Source organism: Sus scrofa, chromosome 10 (assembly GCF_000003025.6).
Source record: "Sus scrofa isolate TJ Tabasco breed Duroc chromosome 10, Sscrofa11.1, whole genome shotgun sequence".
In the NCBI taxonomy this organism is placed as follows: domain Eukaryota; kingdom Metazoa; phylum Chordata; class Mammalia; order Artiodactyla; family Suidae; genus Sus; species Sus scrofa.
The window spans coordinates 48,501,649-48,523,089 of NC_010452.4; the positions used below are offsets into that span (position 1 = coordinate 48,501,649).

The window sequence follows — 21,441 nt, forward strand, 5'->3', positions numbered from 1 at the left end:
GCAATGCTGGATCCCTAACCCACCATGTGGGGCGGAGAATCAAACACACATCCCAGCACTCCCAAGAAGCCACAGATCCCATTGAGCCACTGTACAAACTCCAAAAATACTCTTAATGTTTATCCATGAAGAATTAGTTAAATTATCAAAGGCATGTAAAAGAATACTATGTAGCCACTAAAAATAATGCCATAAGTGAATACCCCACAAAGAAAAATTCATTGGAGTTCCTGTAATGATGCAGCAGAAACAATCTGACTAGGAACCATGAGGTTTTGGGTTGGATCCCTGGCCTTGCTCAGTGGGTTAAGGATCTGGCTTTGTGTGAGCTGTGCGGTAGGTTGCAGATGTAGCTTGGATCTGGTGTTGCTGTGGCTCTGGCGTAGGCCAGTAGCAACAGCTCTGATTAGACCCCTAGCCTGGGAACCTCCATATGCCGAGGGTGTGGCCCTAAAAGGACAAAAAAAAGACAAAAAAAAAGAAAAAAAAGAAAAATTCATTATTTTATGTGGGGAAAAAAAAGAATCTTGCAAAGTATATCAGGATCCCATTTTATATTATTAAAAGTGTATACAAAGTGGGGGGAAAAACCCCCCTAGAACCACATATACCCAAACTAGCAGTTACCTAGGTGATGGGATTTACAAAATTTTCTTTATTTAAAAAAATTTTTTTCACCACTGCAGCAGCAGCTTGACATGGGATCTCAATTCCAGACCAGGGACTGAAACCCAGGCCACAGCATGAAAGTGCTAAATCCTAACCACTAGACCACCAGGGAACTCCCGTAGGTGGTGGGATTATAGATGGTTTTTACTGTCTCCTTTTGACTGGATTGTACCTAATTTGTTTAAGATAACATATGCCTATTGCTTTTGCAATGTGGAAAAATACCAACATTATTTTATTTATTTATTTATTTATTTATTTTTTGTCTTTTTGTTGTTGTTGCTATTTCTTGGGCCGCTCCTGTGGCATGTGGAGGTTCCCAGGCTAGGGGTCGAATCGGAGCTGTAGCTACCGGCCTACGCCAGAGCCACAGCGACGCGGGATCTGAGCTGCGTCTGCAACCTACACCACAGCTCATGGCAAAGCCGGATCGTTAACCCACTGAGCAAGGGCAGGGACCGAACCCGCAACCTCATGGTTCCTAGTCGGATTCGTTAACCACTGCGCCATGACGGGAACTCCCCAACATTATTTTAAATCTTAAACAAGTGCTGGTACTTTTGCTGTTGCAGCCTAGGTTAGATCCCTGGTCTGAGAACTCAGATTCCACATCAAGCGGCTACAAACTGCAGCCAGGGGGAAAAAAAAAAAAAAAAAGTGCTTGATATTACAAAATAGAAAGTATGAGTCCTCCAGCCCAATTTCTGTTGGATCAAGGACAAAACCTACAATTTATTCTTGGACCAACTACAGCTTCTCCGAGCCAGGTCCCCATCTGTCACGTCCTCAGATGTGCTTTCTAGAGTACAGTGACAAGGCCATTGATCACCTGCAGGGACTCTATGGAGAGGCTAAGATCCTCAGAGGCGAGGCCAAGAATGTCCCCCTCCTGAAGCTTCACTGCATACTTGTTCACTAAATTAAATGTGGGTTCCAAGAGGTCAACAGTCCCACACCAACAATCATGGGGGAAACTGATTTCAAGGTAACACTCTCTCCAATCAGACCTGACCAAGTTGCACTGTTCACGTTAGAAGCCAAAGAGGAAGTGCGGGCTCCCTGTTACAAACCATCACAACCTCTTTCCGGGACTGCGAGAGGCCCTCAGCTACCTAGTTCCAGGCAGTACCATATGAAAGATAAAACCCCTACAAGCCTTCCAGGACCTGGAGAGAAATGTATAACCACTGGGTTTATTCTTAAACGAAGACAGGCAAGACCCTTGTCCCAAAGAAGACCCAGGAATATCTTACATTGAGGCTGCGTATGAGGCCGAAGAAACTCCTCCGTAGTAAAAACCATCCTGACACAGCCGTTCTTTCAGGCTGATGCCTTTGCGGGCAAACTTCTTTGGAATTCGGCCTCCAGAGAAGGTGGACTGCAGGTCGGCCCGCCTGGCACTGAGCCTCTTGTACTGGGCCTGAATGTGATACTGACAGTACTCACAGTCGTTCTGTGAAAAAGAAGAGGGGCTGCGTCAGGGTTAGGGCGACAGGCCAGGGACAGCATTAATAGACACAGCTCCTTTCTCCTGGCCCCACAAAGGGCTATTTTGTGTGCAGAACCCTCCTGGCTGGTCTCTGGGACCATTCTCAGTGCAGAGTTAAGAGTGGGTGAAGGCAAGAAGTTCTTTCCTAACCTCCTCTTCATGTACTACACGGGTAAAAGAAAAAGTGCTGTCATTCACTGCCTTGGCCTCTTTCTACAATGGAAATAAAATCAGCTTTCAGATGAACCTTGAAAATGTTATGCTAAGAGAAAGAAGTCAGACACAAAAGGTCCCGCGTCGTAGGACTGCTTTTATGGCATGTATCCAGAGACAGAACTCGGCTTCGAGGTCACCCGGGAAGTGGTTATTTAACAAACACGGCATGTTTTTCTGGGGTGATGGAAAGGTTTTCAAATCAGAAGATGCTGATACCTGCACAATAAAGTGAATACACTAAATACTAACGATGTGTATGTACATTTTAAAATGGTTAATCATATGTAATGTGAATTTTACCTCAATAAAAGTTAAAAAATAAAACAAAATCAGTTTCAAGTAAGCTTTTCTACTTCTCTGGTTGACTTTTGGACAAACGCTACCCCTTCAGGGAAAGGAACTAAGAGAAACTGTGAAGTATCGTCCTTTTGGATGAACCTCAGAGATGGCGACGGTGGGGCTTTAATGGTCTAGCTCTTAAGGGATCTGTCAGGTACTTCCCCTGAGACCTCTTTTTCCAAACATCTCCCACTTTCCTACTTCCTTTCCGCTAGTTCATCTGATGGACAGGAATGAGGGAAATCAAAAGAGATGAAACCAAAACCTGTCACGATCCTTCAAAGAGCTCTAAGAAGTACCACCTCACATCCACTAGGATGGCTGTAATCAAAGACAAACAAAAAAACAAGTGTAGGCGAGGATGTGGGGAAACTGGAACCTTCACATACTGGGGAAAATGTAAAAGCCACTTTGGAAACCAGTTTGGTGGTTCCTCAAAAGCCTAAACAGAGAGTTATCATAAGACCCAGCAATTCCACCCCAGGAATACATGCGAGGGAACTGAAAACATCCACACAAAATCATGTACATGTTTACAGCAGCTTATTCTTAACAGTCAAATGTGAAAACAACCCAAATGTCCATCATCTGATGAATGGATAAACAGAGTGGGATCTATCTATAGAATGGAATATTATTCAACTGTAAAAAGAATGAAGCACTGATGACTGTTCTGCAGCATAGATAGAGGACAGATGAATCTTAAAAACATTATGCTAAGTGAAAGAAGCCAGACATAAGAAGCCACATATTATACAATGTCATTGTATGAAATGTCCAGAGGAGGTAAAACTATAGATACAGAATTTAGATTAGTGGTTGCCAGGTCTAGGCAGGGGAGAGAGGAATGAGGAATGATTGCTAATGGGAATAGGCTTTTGGGGAGAGAAAATGTTATGAAATTACATAGTGGTTATGATGACACAACTCTGAGTATACTAAAAATTACTAAACTTTGCACTTTAAGAGTCTGATATATGAAATCCATCTCTACGTATATATTTAAAAGAAACCTCTAAGAAAAGATAAAATGGAGTTTAAATAATGTTTCAGTATATTTCATCATTAGTATTTGATCTCTGGCACTAAAAAGAATTGAGGGCAAATTAAAGTTCTGTCTTCTTATACCTCCTAGTCAGCTAGCAATAATAGGTTACTTTTCTAAGAGGTTAAATACTGTCCCCACCCCCCGCTTTTTAACCTGGCCCTTACTAAGCACGCATTCAATTTTCTCACTTTGATGCTTCCTGTTTTATAGGAAACTCAATTTTAAACAGGTCATTATAGGTAAAATACCTATAATTTATTCATATTAGTTTCTTCTTTCTTTAGCAAAAATCACCCCAACAAAGCTGAAACTAACCAAATTCACAGTTTGTGTACACGGTTCTCCATTCTTCTTCTTCGCTTTACAGGTTCCCAGATCAAGAGCTTCCCCCATAATTAAGACCTTTTGAGGATGATCAATAGATAAGCACACCTGTAGAAAAGAGGTAGTGTGGGAGTTAAAAGCAGACAAAGATATGGTCTTTCATCAGCACGAATGGATATACCAACAATTGGTGAGAGCTGAGAAGGCTTTTTGCACTTATTATCACTGCACAGGAGTTTGAAGCCAAAGCTCTGTCAGACAGCTGTAAAAATGGGAGGTGGAGAAGACACATTTAGCTCTCCACCCACTATCCATCCCCTCCTGCGTCTCTGCTATCAGAATCTCTGCTGCTCAGCCTCGGGTGATGAATCCAGTTCCCAGTTTTTCCAGCATTCTTTAGAACCAGTGATGGTCATTTGCCACTGCTCCAGCCAATGACAATAAAGCAGGAGTGGGCAGGAAAGGGAGCTATAAGAGCTTGTGCTTTCCTGACAAAAGCAGAGCAAAGAGGCTGCTCACTTCTTGCCCTGAATGGAGATGTGATGGCCAGAGCTTCAAAGACATCTTGTGACCAAGAAGAAAAGGCTGAGAGACTCAAGGACACTGTCCCTGGTATCACCACACCGCCTATGTCTGTTTTTGTTTTTTTTCTTTTTTCTTTTTTTACTATGTAAGAGAAACAAACTCAGTATTGACAGTTAAAAGGAAACTACAGTAAAGTTTTTCTGTTACTTTAATCAAATACCTTCCCAACCAATAAATGAAGATGTGTTGTCATTCTCTCCTGAAAGCAAAAAATGAAATAATTGTTTCTCATTCCTGCTGATATAATCTGTCTAAAAGAGAAGCAGTAGTTTCTTGCTGGCTCAGGTGGAGAAGTTGTTGCTATTCATACTGTATGTCGGTGTGCAATTTACCCAAACTCTTGAGTAGATGCTGCTTGAAAAGATGAAAATTTACACTAAAAATGTAAATTCGCAGAGTTCCCGTTGATCGCTCAGTGGGTTAAGGATCTCGCGTTGTTGTGAGCTGTGGTATAGGAGGTTGCAGATGCGGCTCAGATCTGGTGTTGCTGTGGCTCTGGCATAGGCTGGAAGCTACAGCTCCAATTCGACCCCTAGCCTGGGAACCTCCATATGCCATGAGTGTGGCCCTAAAAAGACAAAAAAAAAAAAGTAAATTCATAAGCTGCAATTATAGCTGTACTAAGGAATGGCACAAAGTTCCCTCAACTATAAAACCTTGGCTTCTTGATGCCACCATGGAAACTTATGGGAGATCTATGGGGACCTGATCGCAAGAGTTGAAAAAACTCCAGGAATCCTGGAACAAATCTGAAAAGATATAATGCAATATATAATGCAAAATACTCAAGAAGTGAGAAATTCAGAATACTGGCAGTGAGGGATGAATGAACAAACAAAAAACCAGTTCAATGGAGATAAAAGACTATAAAAACTGGACTTATTATATTTAAAATATAAATGTTTTTGACAGAACACAGCTAAGTAATAAAGAAAAAAAATTAGCCATGGAAACCCAGTCTTACCTCCTCTGAACCATCCTTGGGCTTCATGGGGTTGGCGTTGAGCAGCCCTATGACGGTGCCCTGCTCAGTCTTCCAGAGTTCTTTGTGAACCTCTCCAAACAAGAACAGCGACACATACCGTGTCAGGTCACGAAGATCATTCAGTCGCCAGATGCTAAATGTTTTCCCCTGGAGGAAATATTTTTCATAAATTTTGAACAATGAGTTAGTTACACTGTCTCCACATATGATTCAAGGGTTCCCCTGAAGAAGAATATGTAAGTTTACACACCTTGAATATATAATCATCAGAATGTCTGTTAATGATAAATTCATCCTTTTCCTCAGTTTTGATATGACCCTTTCTAGTTTTAGAAATCAAGGTGAAGAAAGAGAAACCAATAGCAAACTTGTCTATAATTCTCAGATCTAAATGGTCGATGGGACAGCACTGCTTTCCTGATTTCACAGGCATGCGCACATATAACATTAAAAGAACAAGGAAAGTGGGAGTTTCTGTTATGGTGCAATGAAAATGAATCAGACCAGTATCTGTGAAGATGTAGGTTTGATCCCTGGCCTCGCTCAGTGGGTTAAAAATCTGGCATTGCCATGAGTTGTGGTGTAGGTTGGAGATGTGGCTTGGATCCTTTATTGCTGTGGCGGTGGTATAGACTGGCAGCTGCCGCTCCGACGGGACCCCTAGCCTGGGAACTTCCATATGCTGTGGGTGTGGCCCTAAAAAAAAAAAAATTAAAGAAAAAAATGAAAGAACAAGGAAAGGTGGCACTATCATTCAAGACCTTACTGATATAAATGTAGTAAATCTATTATTTACCACCAATTAATTATAATTTTTTAGGGCCACACCTGCAGCATATGAAACTCTTACAGGAGTTCAGATAAATTTCACATTATTATTTCCACGTCATTATGGCCACTGGTGATACAACTAAGAACTTAATCAAGGGAGTTCCCACCATGGTGCATCGGAAACCAATCCAACTAGGAACCATGAGGTTTTGCAGGTTTGATCCCTGGCCTCACTCAGTGGGTTAAGGATCTGGCATTGCCATGAGCTGTGGTCCAGCAGGTGGCAGACACGGCTCGGATCTGGTGTTGCTATGGCTGTGGCGTAGGCTGGCAGCTGCAGCTCTGATTAGAGCTTGGGAACTTCCATATGCCACAGGTGCGGCCCTAAAAAGCAGAAAAAAAGAACTTAATCAAATGAAAACCAGACTTGATCACAGTTAAAGAGACAGAACAGGGCTAGAGCAGGATTCAGAATCTAAACCTCAATCCCTGGTGTCAGAGCTCATAAAAACAGTCTAAGTCTGGCCAAGATCTAAATGGAGAATGACATTAGTTTTGAGGATGATTAACTGTAGTAATTTAAAGTTAGGAGAGACTTCAAAGGCCAGTTCCTTCATTTTATAGGCAAGGAAACAGAGATCCTTAAAGAAAGTTTAAGGGTTACTCTAAGACCACAAGCCTCCTGCTAAACAGAGAACAAGGCTTAGAAATAATAATTTTCCTGTTATGCCTCAGTCGACTGCAATTTTAAAACTTGTTAGATTGGGAGTTCCCACTGTGGCACAGCGGAAACAAATCCAACTAGTATTCATGAGGATTCGGATTCAATCTTTGGCCTTGCTCAGTAGGTCAGGTATCCAGCGTTGCCCTGAGCTGTAGTGTAGGTCACAGACAAGGCTCGGATCCCAAGTTGCTGCGGCTGTGGCGCAGGCCAGGCGGCTACAGCTCCAACTCAACCCCTAGCCTAGGAACTTCCATATGCCGCAGGTGCAGCCCTAAAAAGCCAAAAAAGATAAATAAAATAAAACTTGTTAGATCTTTTTTAATATCTGTCAATTTAAATAAACCATACTGTACTGGCACAGGTCAGCAATTTCAGGACTTTTGAGACTGACATTTTATATCTAGTAAGACTCTGCAAAGGATCTGTGAACGCAGTCCCTTTGAAGACCTGCTCCTCTTCCACAAGAGGGATGAGAGCATCACAGATACAACCACACCCACATTCAAACAAAGACAAGTGAAGTGACTAAGAATGATGTGGACAATAAAAAGCTTAAGAAGCCTGTAAAACCACATCTTCTTTAAATAGGGCTTTCCTTACCTATCTCCACCTCGGCTACAAACCCAATGATGGTGTGGCAACTTGAGAACTTACTAGCAATTATTTCAAGGTGAAATTCTGATGGCTCTGGGTAACAAAAAAAGCTGAGAAGTCAATAAAATGGCTTACGCTGTTAGAACTCTGTGGAGTGACTTTCTTCAAAATAACCCCAAATGTCACCCAGTCTATTTCTTCCAGCTTCTCACTTGCCATCTTTTCCTTGAGCTGAGACAGTCTGATCAGTCTTCGGCCAGTCATTTTCTTGTTCATTTCTGTGGAGGATACTCGAGGCTTCCTGGGTCAAGAAGCCAGCAATTGGTAGGTCATTATTGTAAGAAGAGATTATCAGGCATGGTAACAGATTGGTTAGAAGAGGTGTTATGGGCAGAAATTTCTGAAGCACCTGTTCTCAGAGAAGCTTAGTTACATAGTATGGACAAGGTACACATTCTCACAGCAGATGAAACCAGGATAATTAAAAAAAAAAAAAAGTTTGCTGGAGCTCCCATCATGGCTCAGCAGAAACGAAACTGATAAGCATCCATGAGGACACAGGTTCGATCTCTGGCCCCAGACAGTGGGTTAAGGATGCAGCATTGCCATGAGCTGTGGTGTAGGTTGCAGACTTAGCTTGGATCTGGTGTTGCCATGGCTATGGTGTAGGCCAGCAGCTGTAGCTCCAATTTGCTCCCTAGCCTGGGAACCTCCATATGCCGCAGGTGCAGCCCTAAAAAGACCAAAAAAAAAAAAAAAAAAAAAGGTTTGCTTTTCCTTGGACCTAGATAGGGACTTATATAGAAAACAAAGACCCTAAGTTCTTTCTTCTTTTTTTTTTGGCATACTGAAGTTCCTGGGCAGGGGATTGAACCAGTGCCACAGCAGCAATTGAGGCCACTGTAGTAACAATACTGGGTACTTTACCTACTGAGCCACATAGGAACCCTAATTCTTTAAGTTCTTATGAATTCCAATATAAAGTTATAATATTCTTTTAAAAATAATCTCTTGTAGTTTCCTGCTTTAGTGCAATAGGATTGGCAGTGTCTCTGGAGTGTCAGGACGCAGGTTGGATGGGTCCCTGGCCTGGCATAGTGGGTTAAAGGATCTGGTGTTAAATGCTGTGGTATATATAAGCCCCAACTGTGGCTTGGATCTGATCCCTGGCCTGGGAACTCTGTATGCTGTGGCCAAAAATGGAAAAAAAATTTAAATTAAAAAAAAAATCTCTCTTTTTTTTTTTTCGTCTTTTTTAGGGCCGCACCCGCAGCATATAGAGAGATTCTCAGGCTAGGAGTCGCATAAGATCTACAGCTGCCAGCCTACACCACAGCCACAGCAACATAGGATCCGAGCCGTGTCTGTGACCTACACCACACCTCACAGCCATGCTGGATCCTTAACCGACTGATAGAGACCAGGGATCGAACCCTCATCCTCATGGATACTAGTCAGGTTTGTTAACTGTTGAGCCACGACAGGAAACTCCAAAAAATCTCTAGACTTTGGAGTTCTTGTTGTAGCTCAGCACTAACGAACCTGACAAGGATGTGGGTTCAATCCCTGGCCTCACGCAGTGGGTTAAGGATGCAGTGTTGCCATGACCTGAGGTGTAGGTTGCAGACACAGCTCAAGTCCCACACTGCTGTGGCGTAGACCGGCAGCTATAGCTCCAATATGACCCCTGGCCTAGGAATTTCCATATGCCACAGATATGGCCCTAAAAAGCCCAAAAAGTGAAAAGAAGAAAAAAAAAAAAAAACAAAAACCTCTTAACTTTAATACAAAATCGTGAATTGCTGTAAATATTTCAATTCCATCAATTCTATAAGAAGCTCACAGGTTCTATGACTTCTAATTAGATTTTTTTTAAGCCAGTGTTTTCACATAACAAATAAAAGCTTTGAATCTAGCTTCAATTAATATATTCTTGTTCCTAATGACAGGCCAAAAACTCCTGAATTCACAAACTGTTTTTCCCTGGTAGAATACTCTTATCTGTTCCCTGTGTGATCATATTACACATTCGAGGACAAGCAAAAAGAGTCAGGAGAAAAACATGCCTTTGACTCTGTCAGAAGTCTTCTGGAACAGACACGCCCAAGAGCTACCTCTGAACAATGAAGAATATTCAGGAGGGAAACACTGATGTGGGTGGAGAAATCCTTTCCCTGCCTGATTTCTCCGAGTTAGCACGTTACTATCAAGCAACGATCCTTCCGAAGATTCAGGAAGAATAATGAGAGACTCAATTCCACAACCTCAATTTGGAGGCTGCTCAGAAGCTTCGTCTGAGTAGTTTCAACTCCCTCGACTTCAGTGCAAATGAACAGCACACTCACAGCAGCAACATCTTTCATTATCCACAGTGATTTCAACTGGGAAAGGCAGCACCAGCTCAGGAAGGTCATGTTTACCTTGAACAAGAACCCTGAAGCTCCCTCAATGAGCTTTTACTATATTCCATCCCTGAGACTGTCTGAAATGTTATCAAGATACTGATTCCCACCCAGCACCACCCTGCCCCCCAATTTTGGAGAATAAATTTATACTGTGTGTCGGGAGTCATTTGTTTTTCCCCTTCTTACTAATATACAATTTAAGAGCTCAGCAGTTTCAGTTTGATGGACAAGGTTCAGGTGTTCTAGAGGGGCTGCACTTGGCGACTTAGATGGAAGTTACAAAAGGCCATCTGGTTTCAGATTACTGCTGTGCCCAGGGCTTCAAGAGCAGTAATAACGGAGATGCAAGGCAGCAGTGATGCAGAGCACAGAAGATTTACAAGTCCAGGCTTTTCCCTAAACTGATCCTGGGATTTATTCCTATTTTAACTGAGTATCTTAATTTCTCCACCTACCAGACGCAAAGAATATAAAATGGCCTTAAAAGTTATCATGAAGAAAAAGAGCACAGTTATTTCTTTTAACATCAATTATAAGACACTATCCTGATTAAACTGCATATACCTTTAGGTATTTAAAAAGTCTCAGAGTTCCTGTCGTGGTGCAGCAGAAACGAATCTGACTAGGAACCATGAGGATAAGGGTTCAATCCCTGGCCTCCCTCAGTGGGTTAAGGATCCGGTGTTGCTGTGAGCTATGGTTTAGGTTGCAGACGCAGCTTGGATCCTGCATTGCTGTGGCTGTGGTGTAGGCCGGCAGCTATAGCTCCAATTAGACCCCTAGTCTGGGAACCTCCATATGAAGTGGGTGCGGTTCTAAAAAAATAAATAAATAAACAGTCTCTATTACTGTTTTTGCCAGTTTCTTTCTTTCTTTTGGCTTTTTAGGGCCGCACCCAAGGCATAAGAAGGTTCCCAGGCTAGGGGTCCAATCAGAGCTATAGCTGCAGGCCTACGCCACAGCCAGAGCAATGTCAGATGCTTAACCCACTAATTGAGGCCAGGGATCAAACACATGTCCTCACAGATGCTAGTCAGATTCATTAACCCCTAAGCCATGACAGGAACTCCCAGTTTCTGATTAAATACAGTATCAGGAGTTCCCATTGTGGCTCAGTGGTAACGAACCCTAGTATCCATGAGGACTCAGGTTTGATCCCTGGCCTTGCTCAGTGGGTTAAGGATCCAGCGTTGCTCTGGCTGTGGTGTAGGTCGGCAGCTACAGCTCTGATTCCACCCCTAGCCTGGGAACTTGCATATGCTGTGGGTGCAGTCCTAAAAAAAAAATTTTTAATAGTAAATACAGTATTATTATTTATTCATTTCTTTATGAACATATATCATTGATTCTTTATATAAGCAAGAGAAAGTCTTCCTTAATTTCACAGGCAAATATACTGAGTCAAACAAACCCAGTGCTGAGAGCCAAGTTTTGTCAAGTTCAAGAGCTGGTGGTCTAATGTGGACCTGCAGTGTAAATACACTTATTTCTGGAAGGCTCAGTCCCGAGGAAGGAGGATGAGCCATGTAATGGGCATCCAAAGAGAGTGTGTAGGGGGGTTACGGTTACTGACCTGAGCCTCAGGCCGGAGAAGGTTTCCACAGAGACTGTCGGAGCTGTTTCCCCAGAGCTCCTGGGGGTCCCTGCACTCTGATCTCTAGTCACCCCACCAGGAGTGTTCCCAGGAGTTGTTCGGAGCGGCTGGGAGGGTATACTTGTCATCCTTGAAGATGGGCTTTTGGGCTCTAGAAAATTAACATAAATTTAAGAAGAAAACAACACTGATAACTAACAATTTTTTATGGAATTGTTTCTTTTTTAATCAACACATGCAACAACCAAATCTTGAGAGACCAAAGGAAGCCGAGAGGATCATTTCTGCTCTACGCTCAAAGCTCTGTCCAAAAGGACTTTCTGCATATGGAAATATTTCACACTGGTGCTTTCCACTGTGGTAGCCACCAACCACATGGGGACACTGACAATGAATAGCGTTCCAAGGAAATGAATGTCTAATTTAATTTAATTTAAACAGTCACATGCGGCTAGTGGCTGCTATATCAGTGCTGCTCTCAAACACTGTTCCTCTGTGCTATGCCATTTTTTGAGTATTCACCACATACAAAGACCTGGGGTTGATTCCTTAAGGAAGTAAGAGCCTTCCTTTAGAAATCATTTAGTTGAGAGTTCCCATTGTGGCCCAACAGGTTAAGGACCTGACACAGTCTCTGTGAGGATGCAGGTTCGATCCCTGGCCTCCATCAGTGGGTTAAGGATCCGGCATTGGCACAGTTTGCAGCAAAGGCCTTACAGATGCAGCTCCAATTTGACCCCTAGCCCAGGAACTTCCACATTGCCGCAGGTGAGGCCATAAAAAGAAAAAACGCATTAGTGGGAATTTCTGCACAGATCAAACTTAGCTTCCCTTTGTTTTCTTGTTTCATTTAATTTCATTTCAATCCAATCCATTTTATTTGTGGGGTAGGAGGGAGTTAAGGGGGCTAGACTATTCTACTGATGTGATTACTTTTCATATTTTAGAAGCATTTGATAATTCTCCTGAAGGTCAGAAAGCTTGGGTATATATCGCTCTCTCTTAAATAAGATCATTGTTTACCTTCAAAGCCACTCTGGATCACTGCTCCCAAGCCAGGGGCTAGTGCAACTCTAGAACTTTAGAATCTCCAGAAATCATGCACTTGACCCATCCTCTCAAAACTCAACTTTGGACACTGCCTGATGAAACACCTTAGTAATATCAAAGGTTCTAAGGGGATAAACACCATTTATCAGTGGATACACAAAATACATAATTTGTTGTCAAATAAATACACTGAGAGCCTGCACCTATTCTGTCCTATTGTGTCACATGCCAATGGTAGTCAAAAGGTCAAAAATAAAACCTGACCATTTTATAAGGGAATCTGTGCCTTTATCTCACAGCCTGAAGAGTAAATCTCTAGACTGCTAGTAGAAGAACTCAACCCAGTGGTTACGTACAACTACAAGACTTAAAAAGAAACTGAATCCACTAAGCATTTAGTTAAACACCTACTTACTACCTAAGGATTTTCTAAGCATTTGGAGATGTAGAGAAAGATTACAGAATACTGCATATGGTTCTCATTCCCAAAAAACTTACTTTTCTCAATAGGCAGATAAGACAGAGTCAAAATGTGTTGTAGTTTTTAATTCTCTTTGCTTTTTTAGGGCTGTACTTTTGGTACATGGAAGTTCCCAGGCAAGGGGTCAAATTGGAGCTGCAGCTGCTGGCCTACACCACAGCCACAGTAACATGGGATCTGAGCCGTGTCTGTGTCCTACACCACTACACCATAGCTCATGGCAATGCTGGATCCTTAGCCCACTAAGCAAGGCCACGGGATGGAACCCACATCCTCATGGACACTAGTTGGGTTCATTATTGCTGAGCCACAACAGGAATTCCCCAATATGTGTTTTAAACAGAACTCAAGCAGTAAGAAACCAGGAGGGCCTCAAGTACTATACCTGCAGGTGAAACCTTTGGTGTCCGAGCCACTCGCTTGGGTTTTGGCAGAGTTGGGACGTCAAGATCTGCAGAAAAGCACGCCGACTCTTGAATTCTCTGAACTTTCTTCTCCTTAAGAGGGGGACGTGAAGTCTTATCTACTTCAATAATAATGAAAGAAATTAGTAAAGAAAATTTAGAAAGGGACTCAAAAGCTGTTTTACCAGGAGTTGGATACATAAGTAATGTTATAATTACTTCATAATAGAAAATGCATACTATTTCTAGAATTAGTGTGATTACCTGGGGATTTATGCAGACGAGCTGGACTAGCAGGCTGTTTAATTGTTGCTAGTTTTAGCTGTTCTTGTAAGGACTTCATTTGTTCTTGCAACTTCTTTAACTCATCTGGGAAAGACACACATACTGATTTAAGAACCAGACTAGAGGAAATATTACACACAACAAAAATGCTGAAAGGTTTTTGATGTCTTTCCATCACCCCTACAACCTTGGGACCCATAATATAATCACATACCAAGAACTCGTAGTTAACTTTTGCCCTTTAAAGAGGTCCCCTCAGAGAAATAAACTTGCTATTTCCAGTCATCAAACCTCTAATACCAAAGCTCATTATGACAGAATACCACAGATATACAGCCATGGTTGAAAAGTTTTTAGGAGTCAAGAGATGATCACATTTATTTCAAAAACTGAGGATCATAATTTATACAATGAATGCTGACTCTTGTATTAGAAGAAACAGCCAGTTGACTGAAACGGAATTTTGTTGTATGTAATTTAAAAATATGTAAGAGAAGATACCAGGAATAAGAAAAGGGCACTTCTCAATGTGTCTGTTTAGAAATGGTCTTCTGCTCTGGAGTTCCAATCGTGGCTCAGCAGTAACGAACTTACTAGTATCTGTGAGGACGCGGGTTCAATCCCTGGCCTTGCTCAGTGGGTTAAGGATCCAACATTGCCATGAGCAGCAGTGTAGGTCACAGAGGCAGCTCAGATCTCACATTGCTGCGGCTGCGGGGTAGGCTGGCAGCTGCAGCTCCGAATGGACCCCTAGCCTAGGAACCTCCATATGCCGCTTTGTATTCTTATCCCTGGCTCATGTGCATAAAAACCCCAAACTATTATGTTTCTGTAATACGTATGAGGACTACTGGAGCCATTCTGCAAAGAATCAATCATAGCAGTTGGTATGGATATAAGTGGGCCTCTGTAGTTCAAAAGCAGACTTCAAATGCTTGTTCCACTCATACAGCTTTTTTTGGCAAAGGCATTTATCTCTACCCCTGACTCAGCAGCCACTTAGAGGAAAGCTTTCAGACAGGTAGTTTTCATCTGGTCTATCATAAAGAAATTAGAGAAAGCTAGTGATTAAGGCACCTTGCAACTCCTGATTACTTTTCCCTTGACGGGGAGCAGGAGCAGGAAGGACCCCATTTTTAGCTGACTGCAATGTAGGAACTTCTTCCTCATCAGTTAAGTCTCCCATGTCTCCAAAGAGAGCATCCAAATTCTCCTTTTGGTCTTCCGCCTTTTCCACTTCTCCCTCAGAAGTCTCCTCTGTGTAGGATTCACCATCACCATCAGCATCAAAAAGCTCATCAAATTCATCAGGTTCACCATCTTCCTGGGTCAAGGGCTGACTCACTTCTGAATTACAATTCAAGGCCGACTCATTCTCCTCCAACAGTGCAGTCAGCAGAGACAAATCATCTTCCTCCCCTGGGGCAAAAAGAAGAAAAAGGAAAAAAGGAAGGCTACCTATGAAAAACAGCCATTGACAAGCAGAGTTACAATATCCAATATTCATAAGACTCACTGTTCTGATGGGCATTTCCAAGGTAGAGAATGGGACAGTTAGAGTTCCTCTTTCTTGATTTATCTGTTTATTTTGTTTCTTTTCTTTTTTTTTTTTTTTTTGCTGCGTTTGCAGCATGTGGAAGTTTCCAGGCCAGAGATCGAACCTATGCCACAGCAGTGGCAAAGGATCCTTAACCTACTGAGCCACCAGGGAACTCCTGTTTGCTCCCCTCTCCCCGCATCTGGGTATGATTCCTTTACAAAATCAGAGGCATTTTAAAGGAAAAACATTAAGGATACGTGATGCAACCTCTCCCCAGAAAGACAGGGCTGAAGTCTAGAGAGGTTAAGGGTCTGTTCAGGATCACGTGGTGAAACAGGTTGGCAAAGGAACCTGGGTTAGGATGGAGATCTCAAGACCAGTAAGCCAATATCTTTTTCATCACTTTACACTCCCTTACCAGAAGGAAATGAGCCAATAGCTAAACTCAAGGCCTAGAATCTGATGAAACAATCTAAGGCTTAAAGTCAGGGGCTGCATAAGGATTAGTCTAAATTGCTTACCAGCCAACAAAGACTCCCAAGACTGCAGACTACAGGAAAAGAGAAGAGGCCACCTGGCCCCTCAGCTCCAGGTGAGACCACCGCATCCTTGAAAAGGAGCCAAGGGGCCCTCCTCTCTCCTGTTCCAAGATGACATAGAGAGCACACCCAGAAGAGGCCTTGGCCCACACCCCCAGGGAGCTACGGCGAGAAAGGGTGCCTAGTGACTTCAAGCTCTTGCCTTGAGCCCATCTTTCCCTGAGAGAATGAAGGCTGATCCCATGATGCCTCCCATCCCAGTTTATCTGGGTCACCACCCCAAACCATCTGTCTTCTCCATGTTACACTGTCTCCATCCTCCACCCTCCTTGCTCCAAATTCCTGGGATCTGCTCTCTGAAACCAAAAAAATCTACCATCAGGTAGTCTCCCTATATCCTCAGTGGCTCTTAAACCAGAAATCTGGCTGTCCTGCAACCTTCTTGACTAGAAGTTCATTAACCTTCCACAGCCCACTCTGCAAATGCAAGAAGTGTCCAGCATGCACAAGGCATGCCATAGATACCTGACAATCAACTACAGGGCCCTCAGGTCTTCTTTGCTTATCTCTGTTCACTTTGGAACCACGTACCTTTCTTTCAGCCACAGTTAATAAGCACAGATTTTTTTCATTAAGATCCCCTCCCAGCTGCTGTCCCTGCCAGATTTCCCTTTGGATGCCCCCAGGTTTCCCTCCAACACTACTGCCGTCTCCATTCTCAGTCTCTACAACACGCATTCAGGGACCAGCCAACGCCTTGGTCTCTTGGTTTCTTGACCTCACCTTCAAGGTCAAGTCCTCCCCTCTCATCTTAGCCACTTACTCCCGAGGTCACTCCCTTTCATCACAGCAAAGGCACAACCTACCTCTGAGATCTTGATTTCAAGCATCCCACTTTGATCCCTGCCCCTGATCCTTCACCAACTCACTCTAGTATTCCTACCCAGCATTTCCTGCCCTTCCATTGACCCCCCCCCGTAAGGTTTTTACCATCCCTCACCCCCCATCTCTCACGTCCTCACTTTGGATCCGTGTTCCCTCATTAGAATCACCGTCTTCTAACGCCTCTTAACTGCCTTACTTCTCTCTCCTGCCCTCCTGTCCTGTAACCCTGATGAAATCCAACAGGCCAACACCTCCATGCCTATCCCCCTGCTGGTAAACTTGCCTGGACAAAGACCCACCACCCTGACTGGTTTAGCTCTAAATGTACACCCCCCAATAACAAAGTGGCAGTCAACACTGCTTAAAAGCGCCCACACTTCCCTGACACCCTTGCTTTCCTGTTCTTGAACTCCTTCATACTGTCTCTCCTCCAACCTCTGGGGCCTTCTCCTCCCTCTTTACTCTTAGATGATCTTGCCTCATATTTTACAGGGAAAAAAAAAAAAAAAAGTAGAAGCAATCAGACTTCATCATCTTTCACTACCCAACCTGAACATGTATATCTCCGCTTTTCCTCCGGCAACAGTGGATAAAGAGTCGAGTCCTATTTCTGGCCAATTCCACCATTTATACACTGGCTCCCCTTCCTCTCAGCTTCTCAAAGACTTCAGCTGACAGTCACCAGCTCTCTCCCCCACATCACTCATTCTTCCCTGTCTTCGGGCACATTCCCCTCAGCATCCAAACTCATTCCAGTGTCTCCCATCTTACCAACCACCTGAGATTTTCCTACTTATTTGTTTCGGATTTGCTTGCACTCTCTACTAGCATGTAAGCAGGGATGTTGTTCAGCAGCACTCACTGTGCACCAGTAAACTTTTTGATTTTGTCTATACTGGACCAAACTGTGAAGCCACGGCAACCAAATGAGATTTTTATTAGATATAGTAATTTCTTAGAGAATACAGACCCATTCACCACTTATTTTCCTGACTAGCCACAAATCATGCTTTGTATTACATCAAAATTTGGTGATTTTAGGGAACAGAAAACTATCATTATAACAAAGGTGCAATCAGTTTCACATATTATCAGTGTGATGATTTTTAACATTTGGTTCTATTTTTTTAAGGGCAAAGTGTAATACACTTGGGCTTTAAAATTACACAACCAGGAGTTCCCGTCGTGGCGCAGTGGTTAATGAATCAGACTAGGAACCATGAGGTTGCGGGTTCCATCCCTGCCCTTGCTCAGTGGGTTAAGGATCTGGCATTGCCGTGAGCTGTGGTGTAGGTTGCAGACGCGGCTCGGATCCTGCGTTGCTGTGGCTCTGGCGTAGGCCAGTGGCTACAGCTCCGATTCGACCCCTAGCCTGGGAACCTCCATATGCCGCGGGAGCGGCCCAAAGAAATAGCAAAAAGACAAAAAAAAAATTACACAACCAGGAGTTCCCAAGATGGTGAAGCAGAAACAAATCCGACTAGTAATCATGAGGATGCAAGTTCAATCCTTGGCCTCATTCAGTGGGTCGGGGGTCCGTCATTGCCATGAGCTGTGGTGTAGGTCACAGACAAGCAGACAAGGCTCGGATCCCACGTGGCTGTGGCTGTGGCTGTGGTGTAGGCTAGCAGCTGTAGCTCCAATTTGACCCCTAGCCTGGGAACATCCATATGCCATGGGTGTGGCCCTAAAAAGCAAAAAAATAAATAAAAAATTATAAAGTAAAATTACACAACCAGAAAAATAATGCATTTTACACATTAGGGTCTCTTCCCAGGCAGCACAATCATTTCTGTGCTGCTCTCAGGCTAAGCTCTGCTAATTAGAGTGACAATAGCTTTACTAGGTGAATATTTTGCCCACATCCCAGTAAAATGAACGAAATCTCAAAAGACCAAGAATTTAAGTCATAGCTAGACTTAAACCACCTCAAGAAATTTCAATATCAAAAGTGAACTCTGATGTCAGACTGCCTCTCAGTTTCACCCGTGACAAGTTATCTAACATCTGTTTTCCTGTGTATAAAACACGGTTGTGGTGAGGATAAAATCAGTTAATACAATTGTCCTTGGTATCCAACAGCATTTGTTCCAGGAATCCACATAGATACCAAAATGCACAGATGCTCAAGTCCCTTACATAAAATGGCATAGTATTTGCATATATCTACCCACAACCTCCCATACACTTTAAACCATCCCTAGATCACTTATAATACTTAATTCAACACAAATGTTATGTAAATAGTTGCCAGTTTTGCTTTTTGAAACTTTCTGGAATTTTTTTTCTCTTGAATATTTTCTATCCAGTCAGTTGAATCTGCAGATGCAGAAACCTCAAATATGGAAGGTCTGCTATATACCTAAGATCTCAGAGCAGTGCTTGGAACACTGGAAGTAAATGCCAGTTGTCTTTTTTTCTTTTTTTTTTTCCCTTCTTTTCTTTTTAGGGCTGTACCTAAAAAGCATGTGCGGCATGTGATATAGAAGTTCCCAGGCTAGGGGTCGAATTGGAGCCGCAGCTGCCAGCCTACGCCACAGCCATGGCAACGCTAGATCCAAACCAAGTCTGCGACCTACACTACAGCTCATGGCAATGCCCGATCTTTAACCCATGGTTCCTAGTCAGATTTGTTTCTGCTCTGCCACAATGGGAACTTGAAAAAGTTTTTTTTTATGGCCCCACTTATGGCACATGCAAGTTCCCAGGCTAGGGACTGAATTGGAGCTGCAGTTGCCAGCCTACAGCACAGACACAGCAATGCCAGATCTGAGCTGCATCTGCAACCTACACCACAACTCACAGCAATGACAGATCCCTAACCTACAGAGTGGGGCCAGGGATGGATCTTCATGGATATTAGTCGGGTTCTTAACCTGCTGAGCCACAACAAGAACTCCCCAATTATGAAAGACCATCACTGGTGTCAGGAGGAGAAATCTCACCTGATTAAAACAAATAACAGTCTTTGACTGAAGTGAGATTTCTTTGGAACCGCTCAGACAATTATTTGAGACCAGGGTAGCTCTTTTCACCATTTTATAGGTGGAATACATAACAATAAGCCCACGGACAAAAGAGTGGTTTTCCATGAAACAAAGAGAAATGGAGAAAACGGTCAGGACTTACCATCCATGCTGTCAAGAGAACAGTGGAGACGGAGACCTATGAAGGAGGACCAGGTGCCAGGTGATGGCAGTGATGCCGACTCTTGTCTGTGTGAAATCAACATAAGAAATTATTCTCTCACATCGAGTATCCAACAAAGCCAGAATACTACAAATTCTAGAGGCTTAGGGTCAGAATTCAGCCAGGCTCTCAGTTTTTCACCCCACTGGCAACTCCTTCTCCCCGCCTAATATGGAAGCAGTCCCTTTTTCTCATCTCCATGGTTAGAGAAACTTGAGGTACATGGCATGTATCTCATGTACAATAATAGATTACACAGGTGAGACAAACTGTGAACAAACTGTGTATTATGAAAGCTGGTAAACAGTAGGGTCTAAACAGGAGGACTATAATCCGTTTTATTTCCTGTAACACATTTGATGTCTACATTATCCCTAAGAGCTTACTGTGTGATTCTACTTAGTTGCAACCTGACCACATCAAGTTTTCAATTCAAACTAGTTAGCAAAGCAAACAGTTGGCATAGCTAATTAGGACGAATTCATATTATTCTGTGCACTTTCCTTTTTTCATTTAAAATGACTTTTAAAACTGCAAGAGGGAGTTCCCGCCATGGCTCAGTGGAAATGAATCTGACTGGTATCCATGAAGATTTAGGTTCAATCCCTGGCCTCATTCAGTGGGATAAGGATCTGGCACTGCCATGAGCTGTGGTGTAGGTTGCAGATGTGGCTCGGATCTGGCATTGGCTGTGGTTGTGGTGTAGGCCAGCAGCTCGGATTCAACTCCTAGCCTGGGAACTTCCATATACCACAGGTGCAGCCCTAAAAAGACGTGTGTGTGTGTCCTTGGTAAGTCCACTATCAAGTGTTAATTATGGTGCTTTCTTTTCACTTATTCAACAAATATTTCCACGGACCCCTCATGTGCCCTGAGCTGTGCTGTCTACTAGGGATTCTGCTGGATTGTGAGCTTCTTGAGGGTTTGGTAGGAGTAGACTGTCTTGTTCATTTCTATAACTAATCCCTTTTCCCACCAGACAAACCCATGCACTGTTCCTCACCTCACATCTAGGCCCATATGACATGTTATGGGTTCTATCTCCAAAATATTGCTCACATCTCCTACTTCTCCCCACTTTCACTGCCAAAAGCCTAGCCCAAGCCACCATCAATCTTTTGCCTAGACTACTGTATTAACTACCTGTATTGGTCTCTCTGCCCCTCTGTAATCTATCCTCTATACAACATCTACAGTTAATTTTTTCTTTCCTTAGCAATCTTTAAGGAACATAAGCCAGATCGTGGTAGTCCCTTCATATGATTTCTTTAACGATTTTCCCACTGCCCTGAAAAGAAAATTTACGGAGCCTATGAGGCAATGGA

General features: G+C 43.0%; 1 protein-coding gene across 4 annotated transcripts in view; it reads right to left on the reverse strand.

The window, feature by feature from the left end:
* Positions 1-21,441, reverse strand: part of MCM10 (minichromosome maintenance 10 replication initiation factor) — a 42,630-nt gene that overhangs the window by 20,357 nt on the left and 832 nt on the right. For 2 of the 4 annotated variants that reach the window (XM_021064865.1, XM_021064866.1), the window contains exons 2-10: positions 20,057-20,142; positions 15,041-15,382; positions 13,943-14,047; positions 13,660-13,800; positions 11,723-11,894; positions 7,880-8,045; positions 5,635-5,802; positions 4,077-4,193; positions 1,923-2,122 (exon numbers count right to left, since the gene is read on the reverse strand). In XM_021064865.1, coding sequence (XP_020920524.1) covers positions 1,923-2,122; positions 4,077-4,193; positions 5,635-5,802; positions 7,880-8,045; positions 11,723-11,894; positions 13,660-13,800; positions 13,943-14,047; positions 15,041-15,382; positions 20,057-20,063 — 1,418 coding nt within the window. In that variant the 5' untranslated portion in view covers positions 20,064-20,142. The remainder of the gene's footprint in view (positions 1-1,922; positions 2,123-4,076; positions 4,194-5,634; positions 5,803-7,879; positions 8,046-11,722; positions 11,895-13,659; positions 13,801-13,942; positions 14,048-15,040; positions 15,383-20,056; positions 20,143-21,441) is intronic. The other 2 variants (XM_021064867.1, XM_021064868.1) reach the window with 1 other exon arrangement.